The sequence below is a fragment of the Musa acuminata genome, chromosome BXJ3-8, assembly GCF_036884655.1.
Source record: "Musa acuminata AAA Group cultivar baxijiao chromosome BXJ3-8, Cavendish_Baxijiao_AAA, whole genome shotgun sequence".
NCBI lineage: Eukaryota > Viridiplantae > Streptophyta > Magnoliopsida > Zingiberales > Musaceae > Musa > Musa acuminata.
Window position 1 is genome coordinate 6,014,942 of NC_088356.1, and position 23,366 is coordinate 6,038,307.

Genomic DNA, 23,366 nt, shown 5'->3' on the forward strand with positions numbered 1-23,366 from the left:
TTAGCCCAAACCGAGACCATCATACACCCAAAGGGTTCCCGGCCCGTTCTCCACTTCTATTCTCACACCCTAATTTTCATCTCTCCTGTCAAGCGAGGAGAACAAACCAGAGATCGCTCTTTTCTTCCTCCTCCTCTGTGCGTGGCTTCAGATCTCCATCTCAACAACGACCTCGATCCTCGACCTGGATCTGGATCTGGATTCTGCTCTTCCGTATTTGATCGGGAGATCTCAGAATACGCTGAATCTTTGCGATCGAGGCGAAACTGGGATAACGAATTCGGGACTGGGAGATCTGAATCTTCCAAGGAGGAGAAGAGGAAGTAGATCGTCCTAGGGCTTTGGCTTCGTGCGATTCCGCATCGGGAATTGGGGATGGAGCAGCTGAAGACGATCGGGCGGGAGCTGGCAATGGGCTCCCAAGGGGGCGGGTGGACCGGCCAGTCCAAGGAGTTCCTGGACCTGGTGAAGTCGATTGGGGAGGCGCGCTCCAAGGCGGAAGAGGACCGCATCATCCTCCGGGAGATCGACTCACTCCGCCGCCGCATCGCCGAACCAGACGTCCCCCGCCGCCGGATGAAGGAGTACATCATCCGCCTCGTCTACGCCGAGATGCTTGGCCACGATGCTTCCTTCGGCTATATCCATGCTGTCAAGATGACCCACGACGACTCCCTCTCCCTCAAGCGCACTGGCTACCTCGCCGTCACCCTCTTCCTCAGCGACGACCATGACCTTATCATCCTCATAGTCAACACCATCCAGAAGGACCTCCGTTCCGACAACTACCTCATCGTTTGCACCGCCCTAACCGCCGCATGCAAGCTCATCAACGAGGAGACGATCCCCGCCGTCCTCCCCCAGGTGGTCGACCTCCTCGCCCACCCCAAAGAGGCCGTCCGCAAGAAGGCTGTTATGGCCCTCCACCGCTTCTACCAGCGATCCCCCGCCTCCGTGTCCCACCTCATCTCCAACTTCAGAAAGGTGCTCTTTCCACACTTATTAAAGTTTGTGACTGAATCCTCTATGCTTGCGTTTATGCTATTTATGGCAACTTGTTTCTTAGGTGGTCGTCGTTGAATTTTGTTGCACTTAAAAGGATGCTAGTATGTCTCCGGTTGCTGAGGCACCTCGTTTGGCTCATTGGTGTTTGTTTGTTACCACTTTCTCTTTTTTCATCACAATGTTTTCCTTGCAAGTAGAAAGACTGCATGAGACAGAACACTCAATGAAAAAGAATTTGAGTTCATAAAACAAAAGAAATATGTTCAGAAGGATTTCTGAACCTTTTTTATGGAAACATTGAGGGATCCTCAATTTATGTTCTTTAACCATCTGCCAATTATGAATCTTAGCTTTGTGGCTTACATTGACATCTTAGAATATACAAAGGGTTGACATGAAAGCACCCAATGAATTCTTTTATTTGTAAACATGATGGATTACCTTTTCTGATTTCTTTAGGGCAGTACTGAGAAAAAAAGGCTTTTCTATTGGTTTTATTGTTAAGGAACAATGCAGCAACATTTACAATGTTCATATTAACAGGTGGTTTTAGGAGAAACCAATAGTCTTCGAGTTTGCAATTGACATCCCTTGACTAGGACCTGAACAACCCAGAAAACTGAGTTACTATGCCTTTATTATGTTACTGGATTGAACTGGAAAAGAGCAGAGTTGGAAACCTATATTTATTCTGGCATGGGTCAGATTACTTCGGAATTCTACTGCACGTATTCCAGGCTCAAACTACCATAATTGGACCATGTTGTGGATTTAGGAAGGGATACTTTAGAAGAAGTGGATCCATGATGTTGTCTTGATTTGCATCTTTAATTTAAGCAATCAAAAGATTTTAATCCCTACATCAGGATTCAAGTCAAGGCTCAAACCAAATTAGAATATGATTCAGTCTAACTAGTTCTCTTTCCTAAGAATTTTTATCCTACTTGGACTAGGAATATAGTTGTATTTTCTCCTTGTTTTTAAAGGCTCTTTTGAAAGGCTTATAGATTCCTATTAAGAGTTGTATTAGCGTCCAAAAGACTTAATCTTGGTAGTGGTGGTTAGGCTATTTATATTTCCTATTTAGGATTATATTTGGAGAGTTATAAAGTCCAACAGAGGAACTTTGCGAGAATGTGAGATTAACTTTTCATCTCTCAACTTATAGACTTTACGGTGATAAGTCTTGTTGAGTTTTACTTTCTTGAGGAATAACAGGGGGAAAGGATCCTCAGAGGATACTAATTGAATTTATCCACGATAAACTCTCTATAGTTCCTTTCTTTTTCTCTCTCTCTCTTATTCTTCTTTCTTCTCTCTTGTTCTACCTCTATCTTCTAGCTTTTCTGTCTTTGTTCTTTCTTGCTTCTCTTTGATCTTTCCTATCTCAGGGAGGATATCTTTCTCCCTTGAAGAAAGAAGACCTGTGGTAAGAGGGGAAATACCCTATCATTGCTGTCATCTCCTAATTTTGTTTTTGTTAGTTATTTTTCTCAACCTGATATAACTAAGTTTAGCTTGTTCTGTTACATCGTCCCATATAGGTCTGGATAAAATGCTTGATATGTGGAAATGGTTAAAAAATTCTATCTGGTTCGAACATTTGTCTGTTTATTAACTTTTATATATTGTGATGTTTTCATAACACATTGCTTTAATACATTTATTAATTCTCATTACAGTCTTTTACAATGATCTACATTACATCTTCTACTTGTATCTGGCAGGCCTTTTCAGGAGCTAATATATCAGTTTGTTGATTTTTTTTTTTTTTTTTTTTTTTTTGCAGAGGCTATGTGACAATGATCCTGGAGTGATGGGTGCAACACTTTTTCCTCTTTTTGATCTCATTACTGCAGATGTAAACTCATATAAGGATCTGGTTATCAGTTTTGTTAGCATTCTTAAGCAAGTAGCTGAAAGAAGGCTTCCGAAGGCCTATGATTACCATCAAATGCCTGCTCCATTTATTCAGGTATTGTGCTACCAACAATACTTGATCTCTAACCTACTAATTTATCCAATTTTATGTTGGTTAGCATCCTATATTTTGCTGCAGATAAAGCTGCTCAAGATTCTTGCACTGCTTGGTAGCGGTGATAAGCAAGCAAGTGGACACATTTATAATGTACTTGGTGACATATTTAGGAAATGCGAATCATCGAGCAACATTGGTAATGCTGTGCTATATGAATGCATATGCTGTGTTTCATCCATCTACCCAAATGCTAAAGTACTAGATGCTGCTGCAGAATCTACTTCAAAGTTTCTGAAGGCATGTCTACTTTTTGTTCTTGGTTGATACTTACATCTTCTGTCTCAGTCTAATATCTACACTTCTATGGGCAGAGTGATAGTCATAACCTCAAATATATGGGCATTGATGCTCTTGGCAGACTTATTAAAATAAATCCAGATATTGCTGAAGAACACCAACTGGCTGTTATTGATTGCTTAGAGGTAAGAGTAGTTCTTATAAGAAAACATGCTTATAGATATTTTTGTACCTATATTTTACTAGTTTTGTAAGGTGGTTTATTTTGTTCTGGGGACAATATAATTATTGATGGTAGTCTTGTATGCTAAATTTCCATGAAGAGTTAAAAGGTTATTCGAATAGTGCTTGATAAAAGTATAAATAAGCATATGTAACTTTATTGAAGTTTGATAAAGTCACTAGTACAGTCTTAAGCTTCAAGCTATGTGCTAAACTCACGTGTATGATTTGGTCCCATGTCTGGCTTGATGCCACTAATATGAGTTGGCAGAATGTACCCATGTGCTTCACTTTAGTTATTGCTAGAAACATATGGATCTACATTACTCGAGCATTTCTCAACAAGTAGTTGACATCATGTGTGCCATGCATGTGCTAGCCTTAGGTTGGAAGCATGTCTTGTGCCACACCAGTCACATGTACACGAGGACCAATCTATTTTGACATCCCTAACCATAGCAGATAGGTAGTTGCCAAAAGATGGTGAGGCACATTAAGTTGTAATGGGAGGAGAGGATGGTTGCCAAAAATGGTAGATCAGGGGGATGCACATTAAGTTGTTCATGATCTGCTTGAAAAAAGGAGTGATAGCAGTCAAAATGCAACAAAGGTTGATTCTAGAACAGTACTTATAATTATGTTTTGTTCAAACGGTTAACATATGTTTCAAGCATATGCATTAATGTTCTAGGTGTACTTATACATGCTTGCCAAAATAATGGGAGGAGAGGATGGTTGCCAAGAAAGGAAGACCAGGGTGATGCTCATTAAGTTGTTCATGATCTTCTTGGAAAAAGGAGTGATAGCAGTCAAAAGGGAACAAAGGTTGATTCTAGAACCATCAGACACCTAAACTAGTCTTTCTGGTAGTATTTATAGTTATGTTTAGTTCAAACGATTAACATATGTTTCAAGCATATGCATTTATGTTCTAGGTGTACTTATACATGCTTGCTCACAACTTTTGCCATATATTTAAATATGAACCTAGAAACTGATTGAGCCAATTGGGGTTGAAACACATTCCTACAGGATCCTGATGATACCTTAAAGCGCAAGACCTTTGAGTTACTATATAAAATGACAAAATCTACAAATGTTGAAGTGATAGTTGACCGTATGATTGATTACATGATAAGCATCAATGACAATCACTACAAAACAGAGATTGCATCACGTTGTGTTGAGCTTGCTGAACAGTTTGCACCAAGCAACCAATGGTTTATCCAGGTAACTACTGTTATAACTGTGTTGTTTAGATCTTATTGCTTACCATATGTTTTATCTCTTATCTCTGCAGTTCTCTGTCTCTAACAATTTTACTTTCCAGACCATGAATAAGGTCTTTGAGCATGCAGGCGATCTTTTAAATGTTAGAGTGGCACATAATTTAATGCGACTAATTGCTGAAGGATTTGGAGAGGATGATGAAGGTGCTGATAGCCAGCTGAGATCCTCAGCAGTAAGTTCTTTTTTTGTATAGCTACCATATCTTTGTAAATGATGAACCAGGCTATCTCTGAGTGCACGAGGGTTTGTTCCACTAAGTAATATGCTCTTTCCGTGCATGTTTGGCCAATTTTTCAGAATGCTTAGCATTTTACTAGTATCTAGGTTTCTATTGCTTATATATTTGTACTCCAGGAATGGAGGATTTTCATTTGGAAGGAGGATACCATATTAAGTAAAATTCTCACAAGGTCCTGAAGGTCTTGATAGATTGCAAGTAATTAAATTTATGAATGTTGGATCATGATACCTGCATGAAATGATTTAATTATTCATTTTTGGAGAATAATAAGATATTCACTAGTTGTTCAATTTATTAATATTGAAGTTTTTTAGCTTAAAGTAATTTGGTCTGAAGACTCTGATTGCGATTATATTTAAATTGTTCTGGTGATGTATCCATGTTGTAAAAGATTGTGTAGGATAGGATTTCTTCCTCTTGAGGAGCTTTTGTTCCTTTAATTTCTAGCTCTAGTTCATTAACTAACCATGTTTGTTTAGCCTAAAGATGTGTCAAAGTGGGCCTGCTTACGAGGCCTTGTTGTCCACTCATTGAGTTCAGGACTTCTATCTCTACCTTGAATGCTGAGCCAGAAGAAGTGGGTTCTCCGAAATTGCAGAGCTGAGTTCCCTCCTATTACCCTGACCTGTTCAATGACATCCTAGATTCTCTCTTCTCAGATTGAGATTTGCTGTTGTGTTATTTTCTGCTCTTCTTTATGAGGGTTCCAATAACTCTCAGGACACTTACCATCCACTGGTAGGATGTTGAGCCAAACTGTCTATGACTGGTAACTGGGAAAAGGTAATCTCATATCCCTTATACTTTTCCATTCTTAGAATAGCGTATTTCACTCTTTAAACACTGGTCTGGTGGTGATGTATCAGACCAACTTATCAAAGGTTGAGGGTTCGAAGTGTACCAGACTTTCGTACCAATGGTTGAGTCTTGAGATCTCATCCAATATATTTTGTACTCTTACCCTTTTGCGAAAAAAAAAGCCTATTCCTATTTTCTAATTCACTTATTTTCTTGGGCACTTAAACAACCCTTCAATTATTCTTCTCTCCATTACCTTTTTCCTCTTGAATTTAATCGTTTTTTCCATTTTCCTTTTCTCAATTCTTCCACACTTCTTCATTTAGTGGTTTGAAGTTTAACATTGAGCTTCTTTTTCTCCATTCTGAACTTGCTAAAGTTTATCTATGGAAATTCAACAGTATGCTTTCAATATATGTTCTCAAATATTTGGTTGTAATTTGGATGCAGCATGTTGCTGCTAAAATATTAAATAATATTCTTTGTAACAAGTTTCTTAAAATGGTGATTTTGCTTGTCTCCATAAGTTCTACATTTAAATGGACCACCATTTTCTACATGCTTTGAGTTGTATGTGTCGACAATAATTAGGAAATGCATGAACTTGGTTGTAGAATTTGGATTTGATTTATCGTGCTTGTTGTTTATGTGTCTAAACTATGAAACAACAACTGCACTAGATATTTTTCCTGATGCTTGTACCATACTATTTGAACTAACTTGTATTCAAGTTTAACTTTAATAGTATTTGGTGTTGCTGTCTTCATACTCTTGTGAATTATTTAAGTTAATTGCTCATACTTCCAATAATGCCCATTTTTTATTTATTTAATTGAATCTTAGCTAGATGGTGTGTACTTATTCATTAAAAGAAAGATGCCCTTTATGGTCTCAGGCTCTCAGCAGTCATCTTGGCTGATTGTTTGGTGTATTCTAATCTTTTTTATGTTAGATGTATAAGTTCTAACTTCTTTCTCTTCTATACAGGTGAATTCTTACTTACGTATTCTTGGGGAACCAAAGCTTCCATCTCTATTTTTGCAGGTACTTATCTGTTATTCTTGCATCTGTCTTTTGTCTTGATAGTTGTTTTATGAAAGCAAATTCTGTAACATATAGTGATCCACTTCAGGTCATATGCTGGGTTCTTGGGGAATATGGAACTGCAGATGGAAAATATTCTGCTTCTTATATAATTGGGAAGCTATGTGATGTGACGGAGGCCCATCTATGTAATGATACAGTCAAGGTGTACTTTTAACCACATTTTTCTTGTGAAATAGAGAATTTTACTTGCATCAGTTTCTTGGAACACAAGAAATTTGGGTGTTTCACTAGAAACATGAAATACTTGATCAGTTACAAATAGTTAAGCAATTGATCCTCTATTTCTGAAACCATTTGATAACTGTTGCACCTTTTGGATCCTTAATGCATCTATTAAACCTTCATTGTTTCAGCATTTAGTTGCTTGTTACAGAAGATGACCACAGCTTGAACTGTTGTCATGCACACTTGGGTCCTAGTGGCTCTTTGTTGTCTAAAATTCTACTTATGTTTGATCATTTCTGCTATGAAGCTGGTTGGATACTAGGAATGGGATAGTATTCAGTGGACTTTCTGAAACAATTACCTAAACATGCATGATGATAATTCATTGGACTTTAAAATTAAACTAAGTTTCTGTGACTTGCCTAAGAGTAGAAAAACCAATATTGCCACCATCAAGAGGAAATGGGAGAACAAAGCCATATGTGTTCCACAACGAAACTGATGAAACCATGGATTATACTGCACTCATTTGTCCTTTTAGTAAAGCATATTTGGTGAGGATCTTTTTATCATTATATATCAGCAATTTTCCTATCAAATTTTCATTGGTATATCTGGAGAAAGAAAAGAATCAAGCTATTAATGGAGCAACGATTTCAATAGGCACTCGGGCGAGGCGAGGCGAGGCCCGAGCGCCTCGCTTCATGTCCAGGCGCCTCGCTTCAAAGAGGCGTTGCCTGGGCGCTCGCCCGAGATCAGGCACCGAGTGCTTCGAGCGCCCGAGCGCCTCGCTTCATGTCCAGGCGCCTCGCTTCAAAGAGGCGTTGCCTGGGCGCTCGCCCAAGATCAGGCACCGAGTGCTTCGAGCGAGCGCCCGAGTTAAACCAAGCGATCAAACCGGCGTTTTATGTCTGGTTCAGTCTTCGGTGCTTTAGCTGGTTCAATCGAACAACCTAAAGCATCGATATCAACCTCTCAGCATCCCTCTCACGACTTCCCCAACCTTAACCATGCTTATGATTCTGCCGCTAACATTTCCTCTCTGTTGCCGTTGTCGTTGCCTCTCTTCGTTGTCGTTGCTCTCCGCTGTTGTTGCTGCTCGCCGCCGCTACTGCTGTTGCCACTATCGTTGCTCGTCGCTCTCGCTCCTGCTGCCGTTGCTCGCTACTACCACTGCTGCTTCTCTCAGTCAACAACCTCAGTCTTACTCTTACACTGCGCCCTCGCTGCTCGCCGCTACTGCTACCGCTGCCATTACCGTTGCTCGCTGCTGCTGTCGTTACTTGCTATTATCGTCGCTCCCATTGTCGTTACCGCTACTCGCCGCTACTGTTACTCTTACTCCGTCTTCTCACATCGACTCGATAGTATACTGTTAACAGTATACTATTAATTGTATACTAGTAATAATATTTTTATTTATTTATTAGATTAATAATATATTATTTTAATTTTAATACTGCTAATTTTTATTTATTTGAAATTATTGTTATTGTTATGAATTTTTAGATTTTTTGTTAATGTGATATTGTGATTCTGTAAGATTTTTTAATTTAATATCATATTTTTATTTAAATAATTATATTTATTAATTATATTATATATTTTTATATTTTAGCGTTTTGCTTCGCTCTGTTGAGTGCCTAGCGCCTCGTGCGTTTTTGGACCTTGGCGCCTAGCGCTTTTTAAATCACTATAATGGAGGCTTTTTTTGGATTAATTCATTCCAATATGCTGAGTAATTTAGAAAGCTAGTAATTCCCGAACCATATAGAATAATGACATTCATACAGAAAAGGCGCCAAATAACTCTAGATGGTTTTCTAGAGGATGGAAAGTCGATATACCAAATGGGAAGCTAGCTCCCTTGAATTATTTTTCTTTATTTTAATATATGTCCTATAAATACACCATATCTTTTATATCTTTCCCCTTACTTTTTGAAATTCCTCTTTTATTATCTTAATGAAGCAAGTTTCAGTAGTCTTCTGGTTATCTGCGCCTCAAAAGAAAATGCAAGATGGTTTTGGTTCTATTATTTAGGATTCATTAGATTCATAAGCTTGATTATTGGGCTACGTGTTTGCAATCAACATTTTATCTGTTAGTATGGAGTATTTTCATAATGTGAACCGGTCCATTATTCTCATTATACATTATTGTTTGTGTGTCTAATTGAAATTATAAACTTAGTCATGCATCTGCTTCTTGTTCACTTTTTTTTAATTACTTTAAGTGCTCTGATTTGTATCTTTGTTGATCTGTTCCAAATCTGCTTGACAGGCATATTCAGTATCAGCTATCATGAAAATTTGTGCATTTGAAATTACTGCAGGAAGGAATGTGGAAATGTTGCCTGAGGTAACTGGTTTTTTTCTGCTTAAATTCGAGCTGGATTTTCAAGCTTGTTTAACTGTTCATCACCTGTGCAGTGTCAAAGCCTAATTGATGAACTGTCTGCATCACATTCGACAGACTTACAGCAACGTGCATATGAACTACAAGCCTTGCTATGCTTAGATAGTCAAGCTGTTGAAAGTGTCATGCCACTAGATGCAAGCTGTGAGGACATTGAGGTACATGCACGAGTAATTCCATTCTGATGGCCTTTTATTTTTTCCCATACTTGAGTTTTTGAATGCTATATGTTGTATATATATTCACAGTCATGATTTTATGTCTCGATACTAGACCCTGTGCTGATTCCTGGCTGGACTAGTATAGGTTTAGTAGATACGAGCATACTGACACCCGATATACAAGCATACCGGTTGGCACTGAGAAAGAAAGGGGAATGATGAACCATGTGGGAAGGTGGCAGCGGTGGCAAACGGTGAGCAAATGTGAGGCAAATCGAGAGAGAACGAAATGAGTGAGCAAGAGAGAGAGAGAGAGAGAGAGAGAGAGATTAATAAATAAATAGCAACAACTGTCAAAAGTCAAAAACATAAAAATATGATTTTTAGAAGAGAGAGGAAACCTGATAGTAAGTCTGGTTTTCGCAAGTTATCAGATGATAACCTAGTAACCAGACTGGACCTGATGATAAACCATGGTCTGCATGCCTATTCAAACCTGAACTAGTAAATACCATTCTGTACACGTTGGTCCAGACAAATTCTGATACCATGTACACAATATTTAATGTTCAATATTAAACGAGGTCAAAAAATAGGATGTAAAGGATAAAAATAGGTCTGCGTATAAAATTGCAGCCTTGTTGCAATTTCTTGTTAAAATTTAGCTGTCAGACATTCACGTACGACACTGGCTGTGATATGCTGAATACCTTTGATGATTTGGTTTTCCCATTTATATGTCAAGCCAATTCTTCGCAGAAAGCTTAAACTACCTTGAAGAGGCTTTTATATGGTCTGCTAATATTTAAGCAAATTGCTCTCTGCAATTGAACCACGAATTATGACAAAATTAGTGTCATTTATCTAATTACGCCCTCTCATATTATTTGTCTATTCATGGCAGTTCCATCCGACCATTTTAGTTTGCTGATAAAAATGTTGTCATTGCAGTTTGATGGGAACCTCTCATTCTTGAACAGTTTTGTTCAACAATCTATTGAAAAGGGAGCAAGGCCTTACATTCCTGAGAGCGAACGATCAGGCACGTTCAGTGTCAGCAATTATAATAGCCAATACCAGCATGAAGCTTCGAGCCATGCGCTTAGGTTTGAAGCATATGAACTCCCGCAACCCTCACCTACACCTGCTACACCTCAAATCTCAGTTTCAACACGAACTACTGATCTTGTTCCAGTGCCTGAGACGACTTACTACTACTCAGAAAATAACCAGGCTTCTAAGCTACCACCAGTCTCTGATGCCTCTTCTGCAGATCATGGAATTAAGCTTCACCTCGATGGTGTTCAGAAGAAGTGGGGTAGGCCTACATATTCATCTTCTTCATCTAGCACTTCTTCTTCGGAGAAGAAAACAAATGGAGTTACCCGTATTGATGGGGTTAGCTCACAGTCACGAGGTACCTTGTATGATTCAAAAGGACAACAGTCTGAAGTTTCAGCTGAAAAGCAAAAGTTAGCAGCTTCACTTTTTGGTGCCTCAGCTGGTAAAACTGAGAAGAAACTGGCATCCACCCAAAGGGCGCCCAAGGCTACCACAGCAACTGCTGAGAGACCAGGTGTTACTAGAGCTGTCAGTCCTGAGATTTCCAAACAGAAAGCTGCTTCTTCTCCCCCTCCTGATCTACTTGATTTGGGTGAACCAATCACTACTACCACTCCAACCATAGATCCCTTTGAGCAATTGGAAGGGCTGATAGGGCCAACACCGGGCCCATCAACGCTCGATAACTCTGTTACAACTAGTGAGCAAAAGGCACCTGATCTGATGACATTGTACACAGATACACCACCATCAAGCAGCAGTTCCATCAGTTCGGCTTTGGGAGACATACATTCCGCTGATAAGAACTCGCAAATGGCTAAAAATGTGCCATCAATAAAGAAAGGCCCAAATCCACAAGATTCTTTGCAGAAGGATGCAACTGCAAGGCATGTGGGTGTGACTCCGACAGGAAATAACCCCAACTTGTTCAGGGACTTGCTGGGCTGAAAGGCACATGGTGTGGTTCCTGCATTGCAACACTTCACATGGATCTTGATGTGAATCCCATGTTTGATGATAGGCCTCTATGACTTTGGTGGAATCTTTGACATTCGAGGGAGTGCCCAACTGGTTATTTGTTTGCTTGCATCCGTTTGGCCATACTGGAAAGCCGTGCGTTCGAGGGTTGTAGAGAAGATGTCATGGGTTTTTAGATGAGTCCTTGTATTTAAGAGGCTAAAGTTAGGAGTATATGTTCTGTAGTGTTGTTGTATGACTTGGTAGCCAAATTGTTGGTGCACTTTTTTCTTGTAGAAAGGGACTTCAATGCACATGATAGGGAAGCAGCCATCATTGAACCAATGGCTGGATGTGTGAGCTTCTTCTCCATGAGAGCTGTGTTTCTTTTATTCTCCCCTTTTTTTCTGTGGATTCAGCTTCTGTTGAAATAAACATTAAAGTTGTCTATGTACTTTTTTTTTTCTTACAACTGCTGCTTGTGCAAAAGCACTATTTATACTTTTTGGCTCTACCCTCGTACCAAGGAACGGTGACATTTTGATTCAGACTATAAAGATTTATATTAGACATCAATTTATATCAGTCTTGTGAAGAAGTCATACTGCAAAAAGGATACTCGAATGCTGCAGCAGATCTCCAAATTGGCATTCTTTTGAGGGCAAATGAAATTTATTCTTTTAATTGTTCAAACATATTCATTTGTCGACTAAGTCCTATTTATAGTGTAACATGAGGAAATCATATGCCATTTTCACTAAAGTTTATCGTACGAAAGTATATTTTATCACTCGATATGATTAATATGTACCATGATATGGATAGTACATTGATACACCCCCATGTGTCATATGTCAATACGACTCAATACAATTCGATACATATCGTATCAATAGTTGATCGGTACATAATAGAAATCGGTAAGACGATTTTTATCACTTACAATTACTAAGAACTTTTGTGCCTCGAGTCATTTTCGTTTCCTATATTAAATTTTATCTCTCATTACCAACCTTCTTTATAAGCAAACACTATTTATGCTTTTGGCTACATGCCCCAAGATGCAGTAACACTGATATTTTGATTCAGAAAATAAGGATTTATGTTTGAGCATCAATTTATATGATTGTTGATGTATACTAACTGCTCCAATACACAGTAACAGAATCGTATTTTGATTCATAAGATAAGGATTTATGTTTGAGCATCAACATAAAAAAAAGTATGATTGTTTTGAACAATTATTCCTCCCAAATGAAAATATAAATGCCAAAATAATGTACAATCAGCGGACATAATAATCTACAACAGAGGAGAGGACAAAATGAATCAAGCAACAGAAAGTGGATGCTACACACCATTAGAACCGGATCTAGCATCCTTCCTCTTGAGAATGACGGACCAAGTGACGACCTCCAAGAACAAGGCAATGCCACCAAGAATGGCAACTGCAATGATGTATCCCATTGTCCATTTATGATCGACGCTCAATATCTCCATGCCTTTGAAGACGTTGACAATGCCCAAGACGATGACCGTGTATCCCACCAAGTAATGATAGATGTTCCAAATAAATCTATACTTGTGATCCTTGCTCGGCCTCAGAAACAGTGCAAAGACCTGTAGAACACACAAATTAAACCATAACACAGATCCAAATCAGTCACTCTGTCAATCATCAGACAAGATTTGAATAGCCCAACCAATTTAGAAAAGCAGCAACGATAGAAGAGAAGGTGAAGCAAGGAAGATTCTACGTATAACTAACAACTCTTTTTCAAATCTAAAATATAAGATCATCAAAGAAGAAATCGAGACAGAATAAAGAAAAAACTCTCGTCAAACTTCTGAAAGGACTTGCAAGAACTTAAAATCCAATATTAGTCGTCTTATTCAACTCTTTTTGGTTTTATAAAGAAATAACTTTAATCTCCACAGAAAAATCATCCAGAGAACTTTAAATGTGTATAAAAATAAATTTGATGCCAACTTTTATAAATATAGCAAAATAAGTGATATTTGTCTTACCTGTAAGGTGCCAAGACAGAAAAGTATTATGCCAATGTTGCGGTGAGTGGTATACTGAATTCCCTTAGATTTGCTTCCAAGATTGAGACCAGTAGCCCAGCCACCAACTCCAACACCATAGCCAACGATCTGGCACGTTACATGGAGATAAAACCATGCAGGGTCTGCAGATTTGAATGTTTTCAGATATCTGGCAATGATTGCACCGATTGGAAGCATAATCCCCCAACTCACAGCATTCAGAACTCCATGTACCTATATAGCAGGCAGCTAGTGAACATTCATATGCATTCTTAATGATTGCAATACACAAAAGAAATAAGCAACATTAGATGAGCCAAGTTCAATCCGGCTACTAGGAAATTATGATTGGATTTAAGATTCAGATATTGCAGGTTGGTCTTCCATATTGAACTTTATATCTCTACATGCTGCAAATTGGTTTTCCAAACTGAAATCATGGTCATTTGACACCCCTTTTCTGCCAAACTTGCATATTGTTTCTATTGTTGAATTGTGTTGAGTCTATCAAACAAGTCATCTTCTAGTTACTGGCAGTTCCAGCATGCCAGTAACTCAGCTAACTTACAGGAACATATTTCATCTCAATCAGTAATGTTGAAATAAACATATCAGGATGGAATTGTCAGACATGGCAAACTTGAATGGCGTTCCATCCTTGAAACATAAACAGAGCAGTGCGTAGGGATAGTGACAGGTAAAAGACATGTTCTCCTTGTCTTTGGAGAGCAGGGACTATCAAGTGCTCGATGCCATCAAACTATTCACTATAGCTGTGGTGCCAGCAGTGGTCAAAAGCAAGAGATATATTTCAAGAGCTTAGAAATGGAAACCCCTATCCGATGAAGTTAATGTTGTGCAAGTTGAAAGCTATTGAGAGGACATCATCATGTAGTGGAATAAGCAAAGTCTAGATTAAAAAAAATTAATAAGAAGAGGATAAATAGCATAAAAGAACATTTATAAGTCTGAATCAAATATGGAATAAGCAACAACAAAAATAATCCTCACTTTTGTAGCATAAATACAAGAAAAAGAAAAGGCGGCAGATGCAACAAAAGGACTACAGAAGAAAGAAAAACCACAGAATTCAAACAACGTAGTAGATGCTCGAACTTGATTCCAAAATGCCACAGTCAAATAATGCAAAAATGAAGTTAAACTAGTGAATAAAAGTTCTTAATTCTTATTAGTGAAGATGAAATAAGGGGCATATGTATATATATTCAACACAAACAAGCCAAATCTGAAATTTCTTATAGAAGACTGCGGGTAGACACTACATCATGTATCAAGAAACAGAGGCCGCGTGCGAAATATCTTGTACTATATCTTTAAAGAAATTTACATATCAATTTCCACACCCTAAGACAAAAAAAACAAAAAACAAAATTTAAGCAATAACAAAAATTGGATATTCCAAATCAACTTGTGAATTTGTAATTTTTTGTCATAAAATCTCCACATAAAAACATCAATTCAATATTAACTTTAGATGAAGATTTCTAATAAGAACATATTAATTTCCACATCCTAAGACCAAAAACAAAATTTTGAGGAAAGATACTCTACCTTCTAAAACACCTCAATTCAATCCAAAAGAGTTTTTTTTTTTTCTAAAGGAACAAAAGTATGGATGCTAAAAATTTTGCTCACGTTCTTTTTAACGTTAGTGGAACCTCCGGATGGGGAGATGGCTCCCTTGATGAGATCCAGCGTCCCCTTGGACTGCAAATTATCCGGCTGGAAGCCGTGCTTTTGGGGGACGCCGTCCGCCACCGACGACCCCACCTGCCACACCTGCTTCACCACCGTCATCCCCGCCGGCAGCTTCAGCTTCCCGTAGAGCCGCATCGCCCCGCCGGAGTACTCCGCCGCCAGATTCGACGCATTGAAGTCGATCGGCCCCTCCGCGATGGACGCGTACCCGGTGATGTTGTAGGTACGCACCCCCATCGACCCGTCGGGTTGGTGGAAAGCGATCAGGGCTTGGGACCCCAACATGCCGTCGGCGGTGGGGTTGATCGCCCACGACACCCACCCTTCCGGTTTCGCGGGCGGCGCGACGAACGCGAAGGAGAGGGTAGCGGCGGCGGAGTCGTAGGACCAGTGGATCGAGGAGGAGTGGCGAGGGAGGTCGCTGCAGGCGGCGTAGAGGCGGTTCGAGGGGAAGGCCACGGACGAGCACCCGCCGGCGGCCGCGGCATAACCAACGGCAGAAAGGAGGAGGAGTGCGAGGCGGCACCACAGAGCCGCCCTTTGCAAAACCCCACATTTCCTCGTCATCGTGTCTCTCGTCCCCGTTGAAAGGGTGGCGATCGGGGTACCGAGCAAACAAGAAAACTCGGTACGGTTCGGAATGCCAAATCCAGCGACAGGAGGAGCAACAGGTCACTATATAAAGAAGAGAAGGGAGAGTATTGTGGCCGCGGGGACATCCGAATGTAAGAGTATTCATGGGAATCGGTGAACGGAAAAGCGCACGGGGAGATGAAAGCAGCTTCGGGCAAGGGGGAATGGATTTGGTGTGCTCTCCCAAGAGACAAGGGATCTGTATCCGCTCCTCCCCCATGAAACGGAGAGCTTTCTCCTGTACTTCGACACTCTTCGAGACACTTTGAGATGGGAAGGAGATGATGGACAGTTCCGGTGATCCGTCTTTGTTAAGTTAAAGCGGAAGAGGAAACGTTTCCAAAGTTGGAAAGAATGCACCCGCTGAGGACACGTAAGAATAAGAGGGAGGAAAAAAGTTCGGAGATTTATATTTTACTATTTTATAATTTTATTTTAAAAAGGTTTAATATTTTAAAAATATTGATTGACCGTCGAATTGAATAAGGGATTATAATAAATAAATAAATAAAGGATATCATTGATAATCGAAAGGTTATATTAAGTAAATTATATTATTATTTTAGGTGGTTGACAATAGCATAGAAATTACTAATAGCAAAAAGGGATTATCAATAATAAGCTTTCTTTAAAAAAATTTAATATTATTAAGATATTCCGATGTAAATGCTCTAACTTATCACTCAATTCCAACACCTCTTAATAATTGAAGGATTTTTCATCGTTCATCACATAAAATGACAAAAGAAATAAATAATTATATATAATAATTTGAAGATCAAAAGAGAGGAGGTGAAAAATAATATTTTACGTTTATTAGATTGATTTAACGTTTTTAAGATTTAAAACATTGGATTACGTGCTCAAAAGATTGTATTCTAAACGTTTCTACAATATGAAAGATGTCATATTGTATCGACCAGAGGATGTCATACTGGGAACAACCTTTACGAGAACAAGGACACGAGAGTGCTTCCTAATTGGCATTCTCGGAGCTGTGTGTTCAATCCTCGTGTTGTCCAGCAACACAAGTGACGAAGCGTTTGATACTTTACCAGCTATAGTTCAACATTAAACATCAAAATTTAAAACAGTTCAGAACCAAATAAAGAAAACTATAGTTACATGATATATCCTCCATGGTATATATCAATAGCCCCATCAGTTGGGAACCCATTGATATCATATAGGACCATAACGTAGGTCACAACACACGAATCAGTCAGCAATGGCTTTCGAATGATCTCAAACTCTAAACTTCTCACCAACAAATCAAAAATATTTCTTTCAAGGGCAAAACTGAAATAGTTGTTAAATATCACAATTCAATCTAGAAACAAGCGACAGTTGGCCTAAAAAGGCTCCAGTCAGAAATATTCATTAAGGTAAATAAAGAAGATCAATTGTATTTGGTAATCTCACTGCGACTTCAGAACTAAGAAAAAACCCAAGGTGTGAGAACCGTGAAAGTTTCACATCCACCAGAGAGCTCAACGATTTGCCTTGGCAACACGTTCGATCTCATCCTTCTTCTTAATAGCATAGCTGTCGAAAGCATGCATTAAAGTACAATGATGAGACAAAGATACACGACACAAGGAGAACTAGCATCCAAAAGCAAGAAAAGTTCTTGAAAGTCTCACCTGTTGGAAGAACCCTTAGCTGCATTAATTAATTCGTCAGCAAGGCACTCAGCAATAGTTTTGATATTTCTGAAAGCACTTTCACGAGCACCAGTTGTCAGCAGGTAAATTGCCTGGTTGACCCGTCTCAATGGTGAGATATCAACCGCCTGACGTCGGACAACACCAGCAGATCCAATTCGAGTTGCATCTTCTCTTGGACCACTGGTATGCAAATAATAGCATAAGAAACATCCATCTTAAAAGTGCAGTACGTTTTGAAGGTTCAAGCACAGGAAAAAGCAGTCGATAGCATGACACTTCAATTCTTGATAGAAATCATAATTAGAAAGCAACAATTGAAAATGCACGGTTCTGATATATCATAAGTATCAGAGGGTTCAACCTTAAAAGACAACATACTAATTATGGAACAAGAGTGATGAACACTGCAGACAGAGATCTGATCAGGCTCCAATCTGGAAACACAGGGGGCTTCCAGAGATGACTATGCAAGTTTAGTGCTATTTTAGCCCAGTCCCATTTGGGTAGCAGTGCACCAGTAGTCTAGCAGCAACCACTAGTAGCTTGGCTGATAAGTATGCCACCTGCTACAAGGCATGACGTCAGTCCTGTGGCACCAGTTCAGCATTAAGTAAGCCACCTGCTTCAGAATTCTTCCGGCAAAAATCAGTTAGTGTTTGTGTCCCAGGAAATGGGTCATCTTAATGAACACTTTGCTAATCCGAGGTGATCACATTTTCTACAATTGTTACTAGCAAAGTTTTCTTCATTTATTGCTACTGCTAAATATTTCACTTGTACATAGGAGGCACATTCACTATAATCAATCTGCTAATCAGTAGTAATATATCCACTTTCCTTAATGATCAAATTCTGAATCAACTAGGAACTCCTAGATAAAAGTTCATAGCACTGATCTTTTCACCTTTGCATGCCCCCCACGAGTAACCATGTATTAACTACCAAATACCTTCCAAACAAGACATCACTCAAAAAGGAAACATTCATTGTTTAGAAGGAGAGAGATCTAGGCTCCGTTTAATCAACCAAGACTCAAAAGGAGAACAAGTAACTAATGGACCAAAATAGAAAAGAAAAAAAATTACATGTTGATTGATATGTTGGAAAATCACCGAAGCAGACTGGGCAGAGCCCAGACCACCTATATTCTACATTTACATTTTTAGTGTCAATCAACAGAAAAGAATTCTTATCATGAACTTAATTTTATCTCGTTTCCTCATCGTTTAAGAGGAGCCTTATGAAAGTATTAGCTAGGAACACCATTCAGAATGGTTGAGATTTCAAAAAAATCACTATTTTCCCAAGAGAGGGATAAAAGTTACAGAATGCTCCTAATATGCATGAAAATCCAGGCTACTATTTTTCCAGCTTGAACCACCATTTTGTTTTTTTAGTTTGTCATCTTTTGTTGGTTGCAAACTAGTAATGTTGTATTCTACAACTAATAAATTAACTTGCACTAAATAAAGCAATTTGTCATGCAACAGATGCTCATATATTTCACTGAGATTTAAACATGTAGGGTCATATTACCTGTTAATGATTGCATCAACGATAACTTGAATTGGGTTTGCATCAGTAAGCAAATGAATAATCTCCATTGTGTGTTTAACAATGCGAACAGCCATAAGCTTTTTCCCATTGTTACGACCATGCATCATCAAAGAATTTGTAAGTCTTTCAACAATTGGGCACTGAGACTTACGGAACCTCTTAGCAGAATATCTCCCTGCTGTATGTGGAAGGTAAGTAGCATGCTTTGGAGGAGTCACAGCAAGGTAATCAGCTAGCGATATATCGCTGACCTGCATTTGTAAAGAATAGGATCAATCTCAGAATTGATTGCAGATGTGCCAGATCAGAAGAACAAATCAAGGCTGTTGTTACCTTAAATCAACAAATAGTAAATGAAATCATACTAGTGGAGCAAGCAATGACATTTGAGATACTAAAATACAGCCATAATTTTGCTTGATTAAAGCATCAAGCACTTAAATAAAGCATCAGACATATATAGGGCCTGAAGGGCTAAGACTGCATGGTTCCTTTACATTTAGGGAGAACAGGAACATTTCAAGACCACAGCATTTAGGGAGAGCATGAACATTACAAGACCACAGCAAAAACTTCCAAAAGCTCTTCAAGGAACGTAAAATGAATACAAGTAGGATCCTATTAAATAAACTCCGGTTTCAGGCAGGCCTATTTGAAAAATGACATAAACTAGCTGCGAACCAAGTGTGTTCAAATATACAAAGTCAAATGCCTAATCCATAAAATAAACTTGTAGGTTTAAACTTGTTCATTTTCTTGAATTTAATCACCACACTAGAGGGAAGCTCGTCCAGTAGCGTCACATAAAACTTCATCTCCTCTCTACACTGTATAAAACACCTCCCTAGTGTCTAAACAGAATACAACAAAGCATGCCATCACCATGACCAAAACTTATTATATTGCAAATCTCAGCTAAAAGCATATGCAACTGACAAAGTTGCAAGCATATGGATGAAGAGTATATTAGTGATTGAAGTTACACAATATTTTAAACAAACTAAATTAATACAATGATTACACAGGTGGCCTGTCAGAACAGCAAATACAACAATTGATGATAGAACAGTTCCTAGTCTTAAAATTTTGCTAGAACAGAACAGCAAACTTTGGAAAATAAGTAATTCATAGCAAAATTCATATGAACACCAAAGCCAGGTGCTAGATGCTCTTTCCCATGTAAGGAATAGGTAGGACTAATGTTTGTCACTGCTGCAACTAAAAGTAAAAGATAAGTAGAAGATTCTGTTGTAGGTATGTTAGTGAAGTGTTGAGCATCAGAACTAATGTGTTGCATGCAGATGGTCACTGGGTGATATATTAATAGTGGCAAATAGTTTAGTGTCCATTTATACCCTATGAAGGCATTGCATTAGTATTATCTGAAATTATCCCTGTTTTACAGAGGCATTAGCTGTGTATTCCTCCTCATGTAAGCAGATATCAGCAGTTAAAATCATTAGGGTCTGATGATAACCCTTTCGGACATCACAAGAAGACAATAAGATGGACCGTTAAACATTAAAATTCAACAAAAGAATCTGAAAGCTTAACCCTGATTAAAAAAATCATATTTAATAATCAAATTTCCACAATCTGCCAGAAGCATTAAACCTCAGGTTTTAACCAATATTTTTGTTATCCTCAATTTTTCATCAAGCCCAATAATCTTGTTATTTTGATGACTTCTAACTAGAGAAACATACAACCACCACTATCATGGTAGAACACCATTTCATGAGCATGAACTTGTATCATTCACAACAATCTTATCATTTAATCAATTTTAATAATTCTGAAATCCATTAAATATTTTCATCAAACCCAAGAATCTTGTCATCTTGATCAGCTCTGAACAGAGAATGCAGAAGAATCTGTATCACTTTAGATTTAGAGCACATGAGTTAAAGGACATAGACTTCAATCATTCCTTTGGACTAATTGCAAGAATTGTCTCACTTTTTCATTACATAATATCCACAACATTCTAGATGCTCCATGGTCCATTGCTTAAAAAATTTATGTTAGAAGTACAATTCACTGTCAAGACAAACTGGGAGATCAAAATTAAAAGTACAAAACCTTGTTTTCCATTTACACACATATTAAGCCCTTAAGCACACAAACCATGTCAATTGTCAACCTACACCAAAAGTATAGCCCCAACACATTGCTGAGAAGTCCAACGCCACAGTAACAGACTTAACCTAAATTTTTTTCCCATTTGTCCCTATTGACTGAAAAACACAATTATCACTCTTATAGAACACAACATTGTATCCCTTCAACAGCATTACCAGTATATGATTATGAATCATACAAGTGTGTCCATTGGTAGAAATTTCGATCACAGTTTCTCTAACATTAGCATTAACATCATGGCAGAAGCATAATCCATTTATAGGTTTAGAGAGTGGGAAGTAATAGATTAATTTATCTTAAACTGCACTTCATAAATATAATACTCCTGAACATCATTCAAAAGAAACAGCAGTAGTTCACATAACAGAAGGTTTTCTAATATCCATCCAGCAAAGGTTGCAGCAACCATTGAGACTGGATATTTCACCTTGCAAAAAAAATTCTCAGGTATGCTTGTCAGTGCCATATCAAATGCCAAAAATTTACAACTGAAAAATGATGAACTTCCATTTAGTTCCTTTCATCTTCTAACTACAACCACTACACGCAAACTTACAAAAAGAAGTCAGCATTGCAAAACACTAATCATTAACCAAACCCACCGTGGCTGTCACCAAATCCTACTCCAAGCCAATTGACACTTATAATCTCTGTGATACAAGATAGCAAACTAATATCTAAGCAGACATTCTAGTGGCCAGCAGATCGTACGCGAAATGTAGTGGTCAGGGCTTCAAGTTCAGTGGCTACCTTAAGAATCACCAAAATATAATCCAAGCCATATTCTAGTTATCAGCAGATTGTATGTGAAATCTAGCGGTCAGGGCTTCAAGTTCAGTGGTTAGCTTAAGTGTCACCAAAATATAATCAAGCCACTTGTCACTTATATTCCCTGTGATACAAGATAGCATACTTGTCTCTAAGGAGACTCCCTTAGATACAAGATCGCATACTCGTCTCTAAGGAGACATCCTAGTGGTCAGTGGATTGTATGTGCAATCAAGTGAACAAGGCTTCGAGTTCCATGATTGGTGTCTAGTGCGCACATTATCCTAACACTTAAATATGGAGGAGAGAAAAAAAAAACACAAGATGGCATACATGGATATTCTGAGTCTCTTACCAGAAAGACTGTCAATAGATCCATCTATCATAAAGATCTACCACTCTGCAGTTAGCATCTACTACCAAAAAATCTTATCCCTTTTCAACCCCCTAGCCCTAAACTACTGAGAAGCTTATTGGACGGTCAAATTTTTGCTATCTAAACGTCTCAATCTTGATCAAGCATACGATGTCAACCCATTTTGCATCGATTCTACACGAACCTGCATTTGATCTCTACAATCGCTCTATAGTTGAACTTGTTTCTCGATTCCTGAAATCAAACAGAAAAGAACTTGCTCCCAATTGTCCCCCAGAAGGGGCCAAAATCATAAATACAACGATATCTCATAAAGATATATAAAAAAAGAATTCGTTCAAAAGAGGTGGAAAAAACACCAAGAACCACCATGATGCAACCAACCTTCCCAATAAATAAAATGAAAAAGCAATTGGGTGTCATATAAATCTTAACAAAGAAGGCAAGTGCATCCTTGAATTATAGACGCTATGGAGTCACAATCGCATTCGATTTCGCATCGAAGATATCGACCACACAGGCAAAGGGTCGGAAAACAACATGACTCGATAAATCGCGAGCCTCAAAGATAGGCTCGCCGGAATAAAGAGAGCGGACCTCCACGTCGTCGAAGGACCAGCGGTTAAAGAGCTTAACATCCTGCTGGATCGCCATTAGCGCCGCGCGTGCAAGTACCCAAAGCGAGAGCAAACGAGCGGCGACGAGAAAACCCTAAGGTATAGGGTCCGATGGGCGGCACTTATGTATGCGAGAA

At 38.6% G+C, this 23,366-nt stretch overlaps 3 protein-coding genes across 3 annotated transcripts; 1 reads left to right on the forward strand and 2 right to left on the reverse strand.

Annotated features, from left to right (window-relative positions):
• The first annotated feature begins 24 nt into the window (after nucleotides 1-24).
• Nucleotides 25-12,151, forward strand: LOC135645297 (AP-4 complex subunit epsilon-like). Its single transcript, XM_065163558.1, has 11 exons — nucleotides 25-984; nucleotides 2,795-2,980; nucleotides 3,065-3,280; nucleotides 3,355-3,465; nucleotides 4,535-4,732; nucleotides 4,833-4,964; nucleotides 6,819-6,875; nucleotides 6,964-7,080; nucleotides 9,387-9,464; nucleotides 9,536-9,679; nucleotides 10,634-12,151. Exons 1-11 carry the CDS (start codon nucleotides 376-378, stop codon nucleotides 11,690-11,692), a joined length of 2,907 nt encoding a protein of 968 aa, XP_065019630.1. The 5' UTR covers nucleotides 25-375; the 3' UTR covers nucleotides 11,693-12,151.
• Nucleotides 12,152-12,860: 709 nt separating this feature from the next.
• Nucleotides 12,861-16,366, reverse strand: LOC135644390 (cytochrome b561 and DOMON domain-containing protein At4g12980-like). Its single transcript, XM_065161923.1, has 3 exons — nucleotides 15,407-16,366; nucleotides 13,730-13,984; nucleotides 12,861-13,321 (listed from the first exon to the last, which is right to left on the reverse strand). The coding sequence occupies exons 1-3, from the start codon at nucleotides 16,034-16,036 to the stop codon at nucleotides 13,052-13,054; spliced, it is 1,155 nt and encodes a 384-aa protein (XP_065017995.1). The 5' UTR covers nucleotides 16,037-16,366; the 3' UTR covers nucleotides 12,861-13,051.
• A 994-nt stretch (nucleotides 16,367-17,360) lies between these two features.
• LOC135644482 (small ribosomal subunit protein uS7-like) lies at nucleotides 17,361-23,366 on the reverse strand. Its single transcript, XM_065162070.1, has 4 exons — nucleotides 23,210-23,366; nucleotides 19,306-19,577; nucleotides 17,746-17,949; nucleotides 17,361-17,647 (listed from the first exon to the last, which is right to left on the reverse strand). The coding sequence occupies exons 1-4, from the start codon at nucleotides 23,264-23,266 to the stop codon at nucleotides 17,593-17,595; spliced, it is 588 nt and encodes a 195-aa protein (XP_065018142.1). The 5' UTR covers nucleotides 23,267-23,366; the 3' UTR covers nucleotides 17,361-17,592.

Bases quoted from the DNA above. Each gene is read 5' to 3' on its own strand.
- LOC135644482 (XM_065162070.1), bottom strand. From the start codon at position 23,266: ATGGCGATCCAGCAGGATGTTAAGCTCTTTAACCGCTGGTCCTTCGAC. The intron at 17,950-19,305 runs GTAATATGACCC...TTTGCATACCAG, and splicing joins GTTGATGCAATCATTAACAG to TGGTCCAAGAGAAGATGCAA. The intron at 17,648-17,745 runs GTGAGACTTTCA...TGCTTTCGACAG, and splicing joins GCTAAGGGTTCTTCCAACAG to CTATGCTATTAAGAAGAAGG.
- LOC135644390 (XM_065161923.1), bottom strand. From the start codon at position 16,036: ATGACGAGGAAATGTGGGGTTTTGCAAAGGGCGGCTCTGTGGTGCCGC. The intron at 13,985-15,406 runs GTGAGCAAAATT...CCTGCTATATAG, and splicing joins CCACTAACGTTAAAAAGAAC to GTACATGGAGTTCTGAATGC. The intron at 13,322-13,729 runs GTAAGACAAATA...TGTGTTCTACAG, and splicing joins TCTGTCTTGGCACCTTACAG to GTCTTTGCACTGTTTCTGAG.
- LOC135645297 (XM_065163558.1), top strand. From the start codon at position 376: ATGGAGCAGCTGAAGACGATCGGGCGGGAGCTGGCAATGGGCTCCCAA. The intron at 2,981-3,064 runs GTATTGTGCTAC...ATTTTGCTGCAG, and splicing joins TGCCTGCTCCATTTATTCAG to ATAAAGCTGCTCAAGATTCT. The intron at 7,081-9,386 runs GTGTACTTTTAA...TCTGCTTGACAG, and splicing joins TATGTAATGATACAGTCAAG to GCATATTCAGTATCAGCTAT.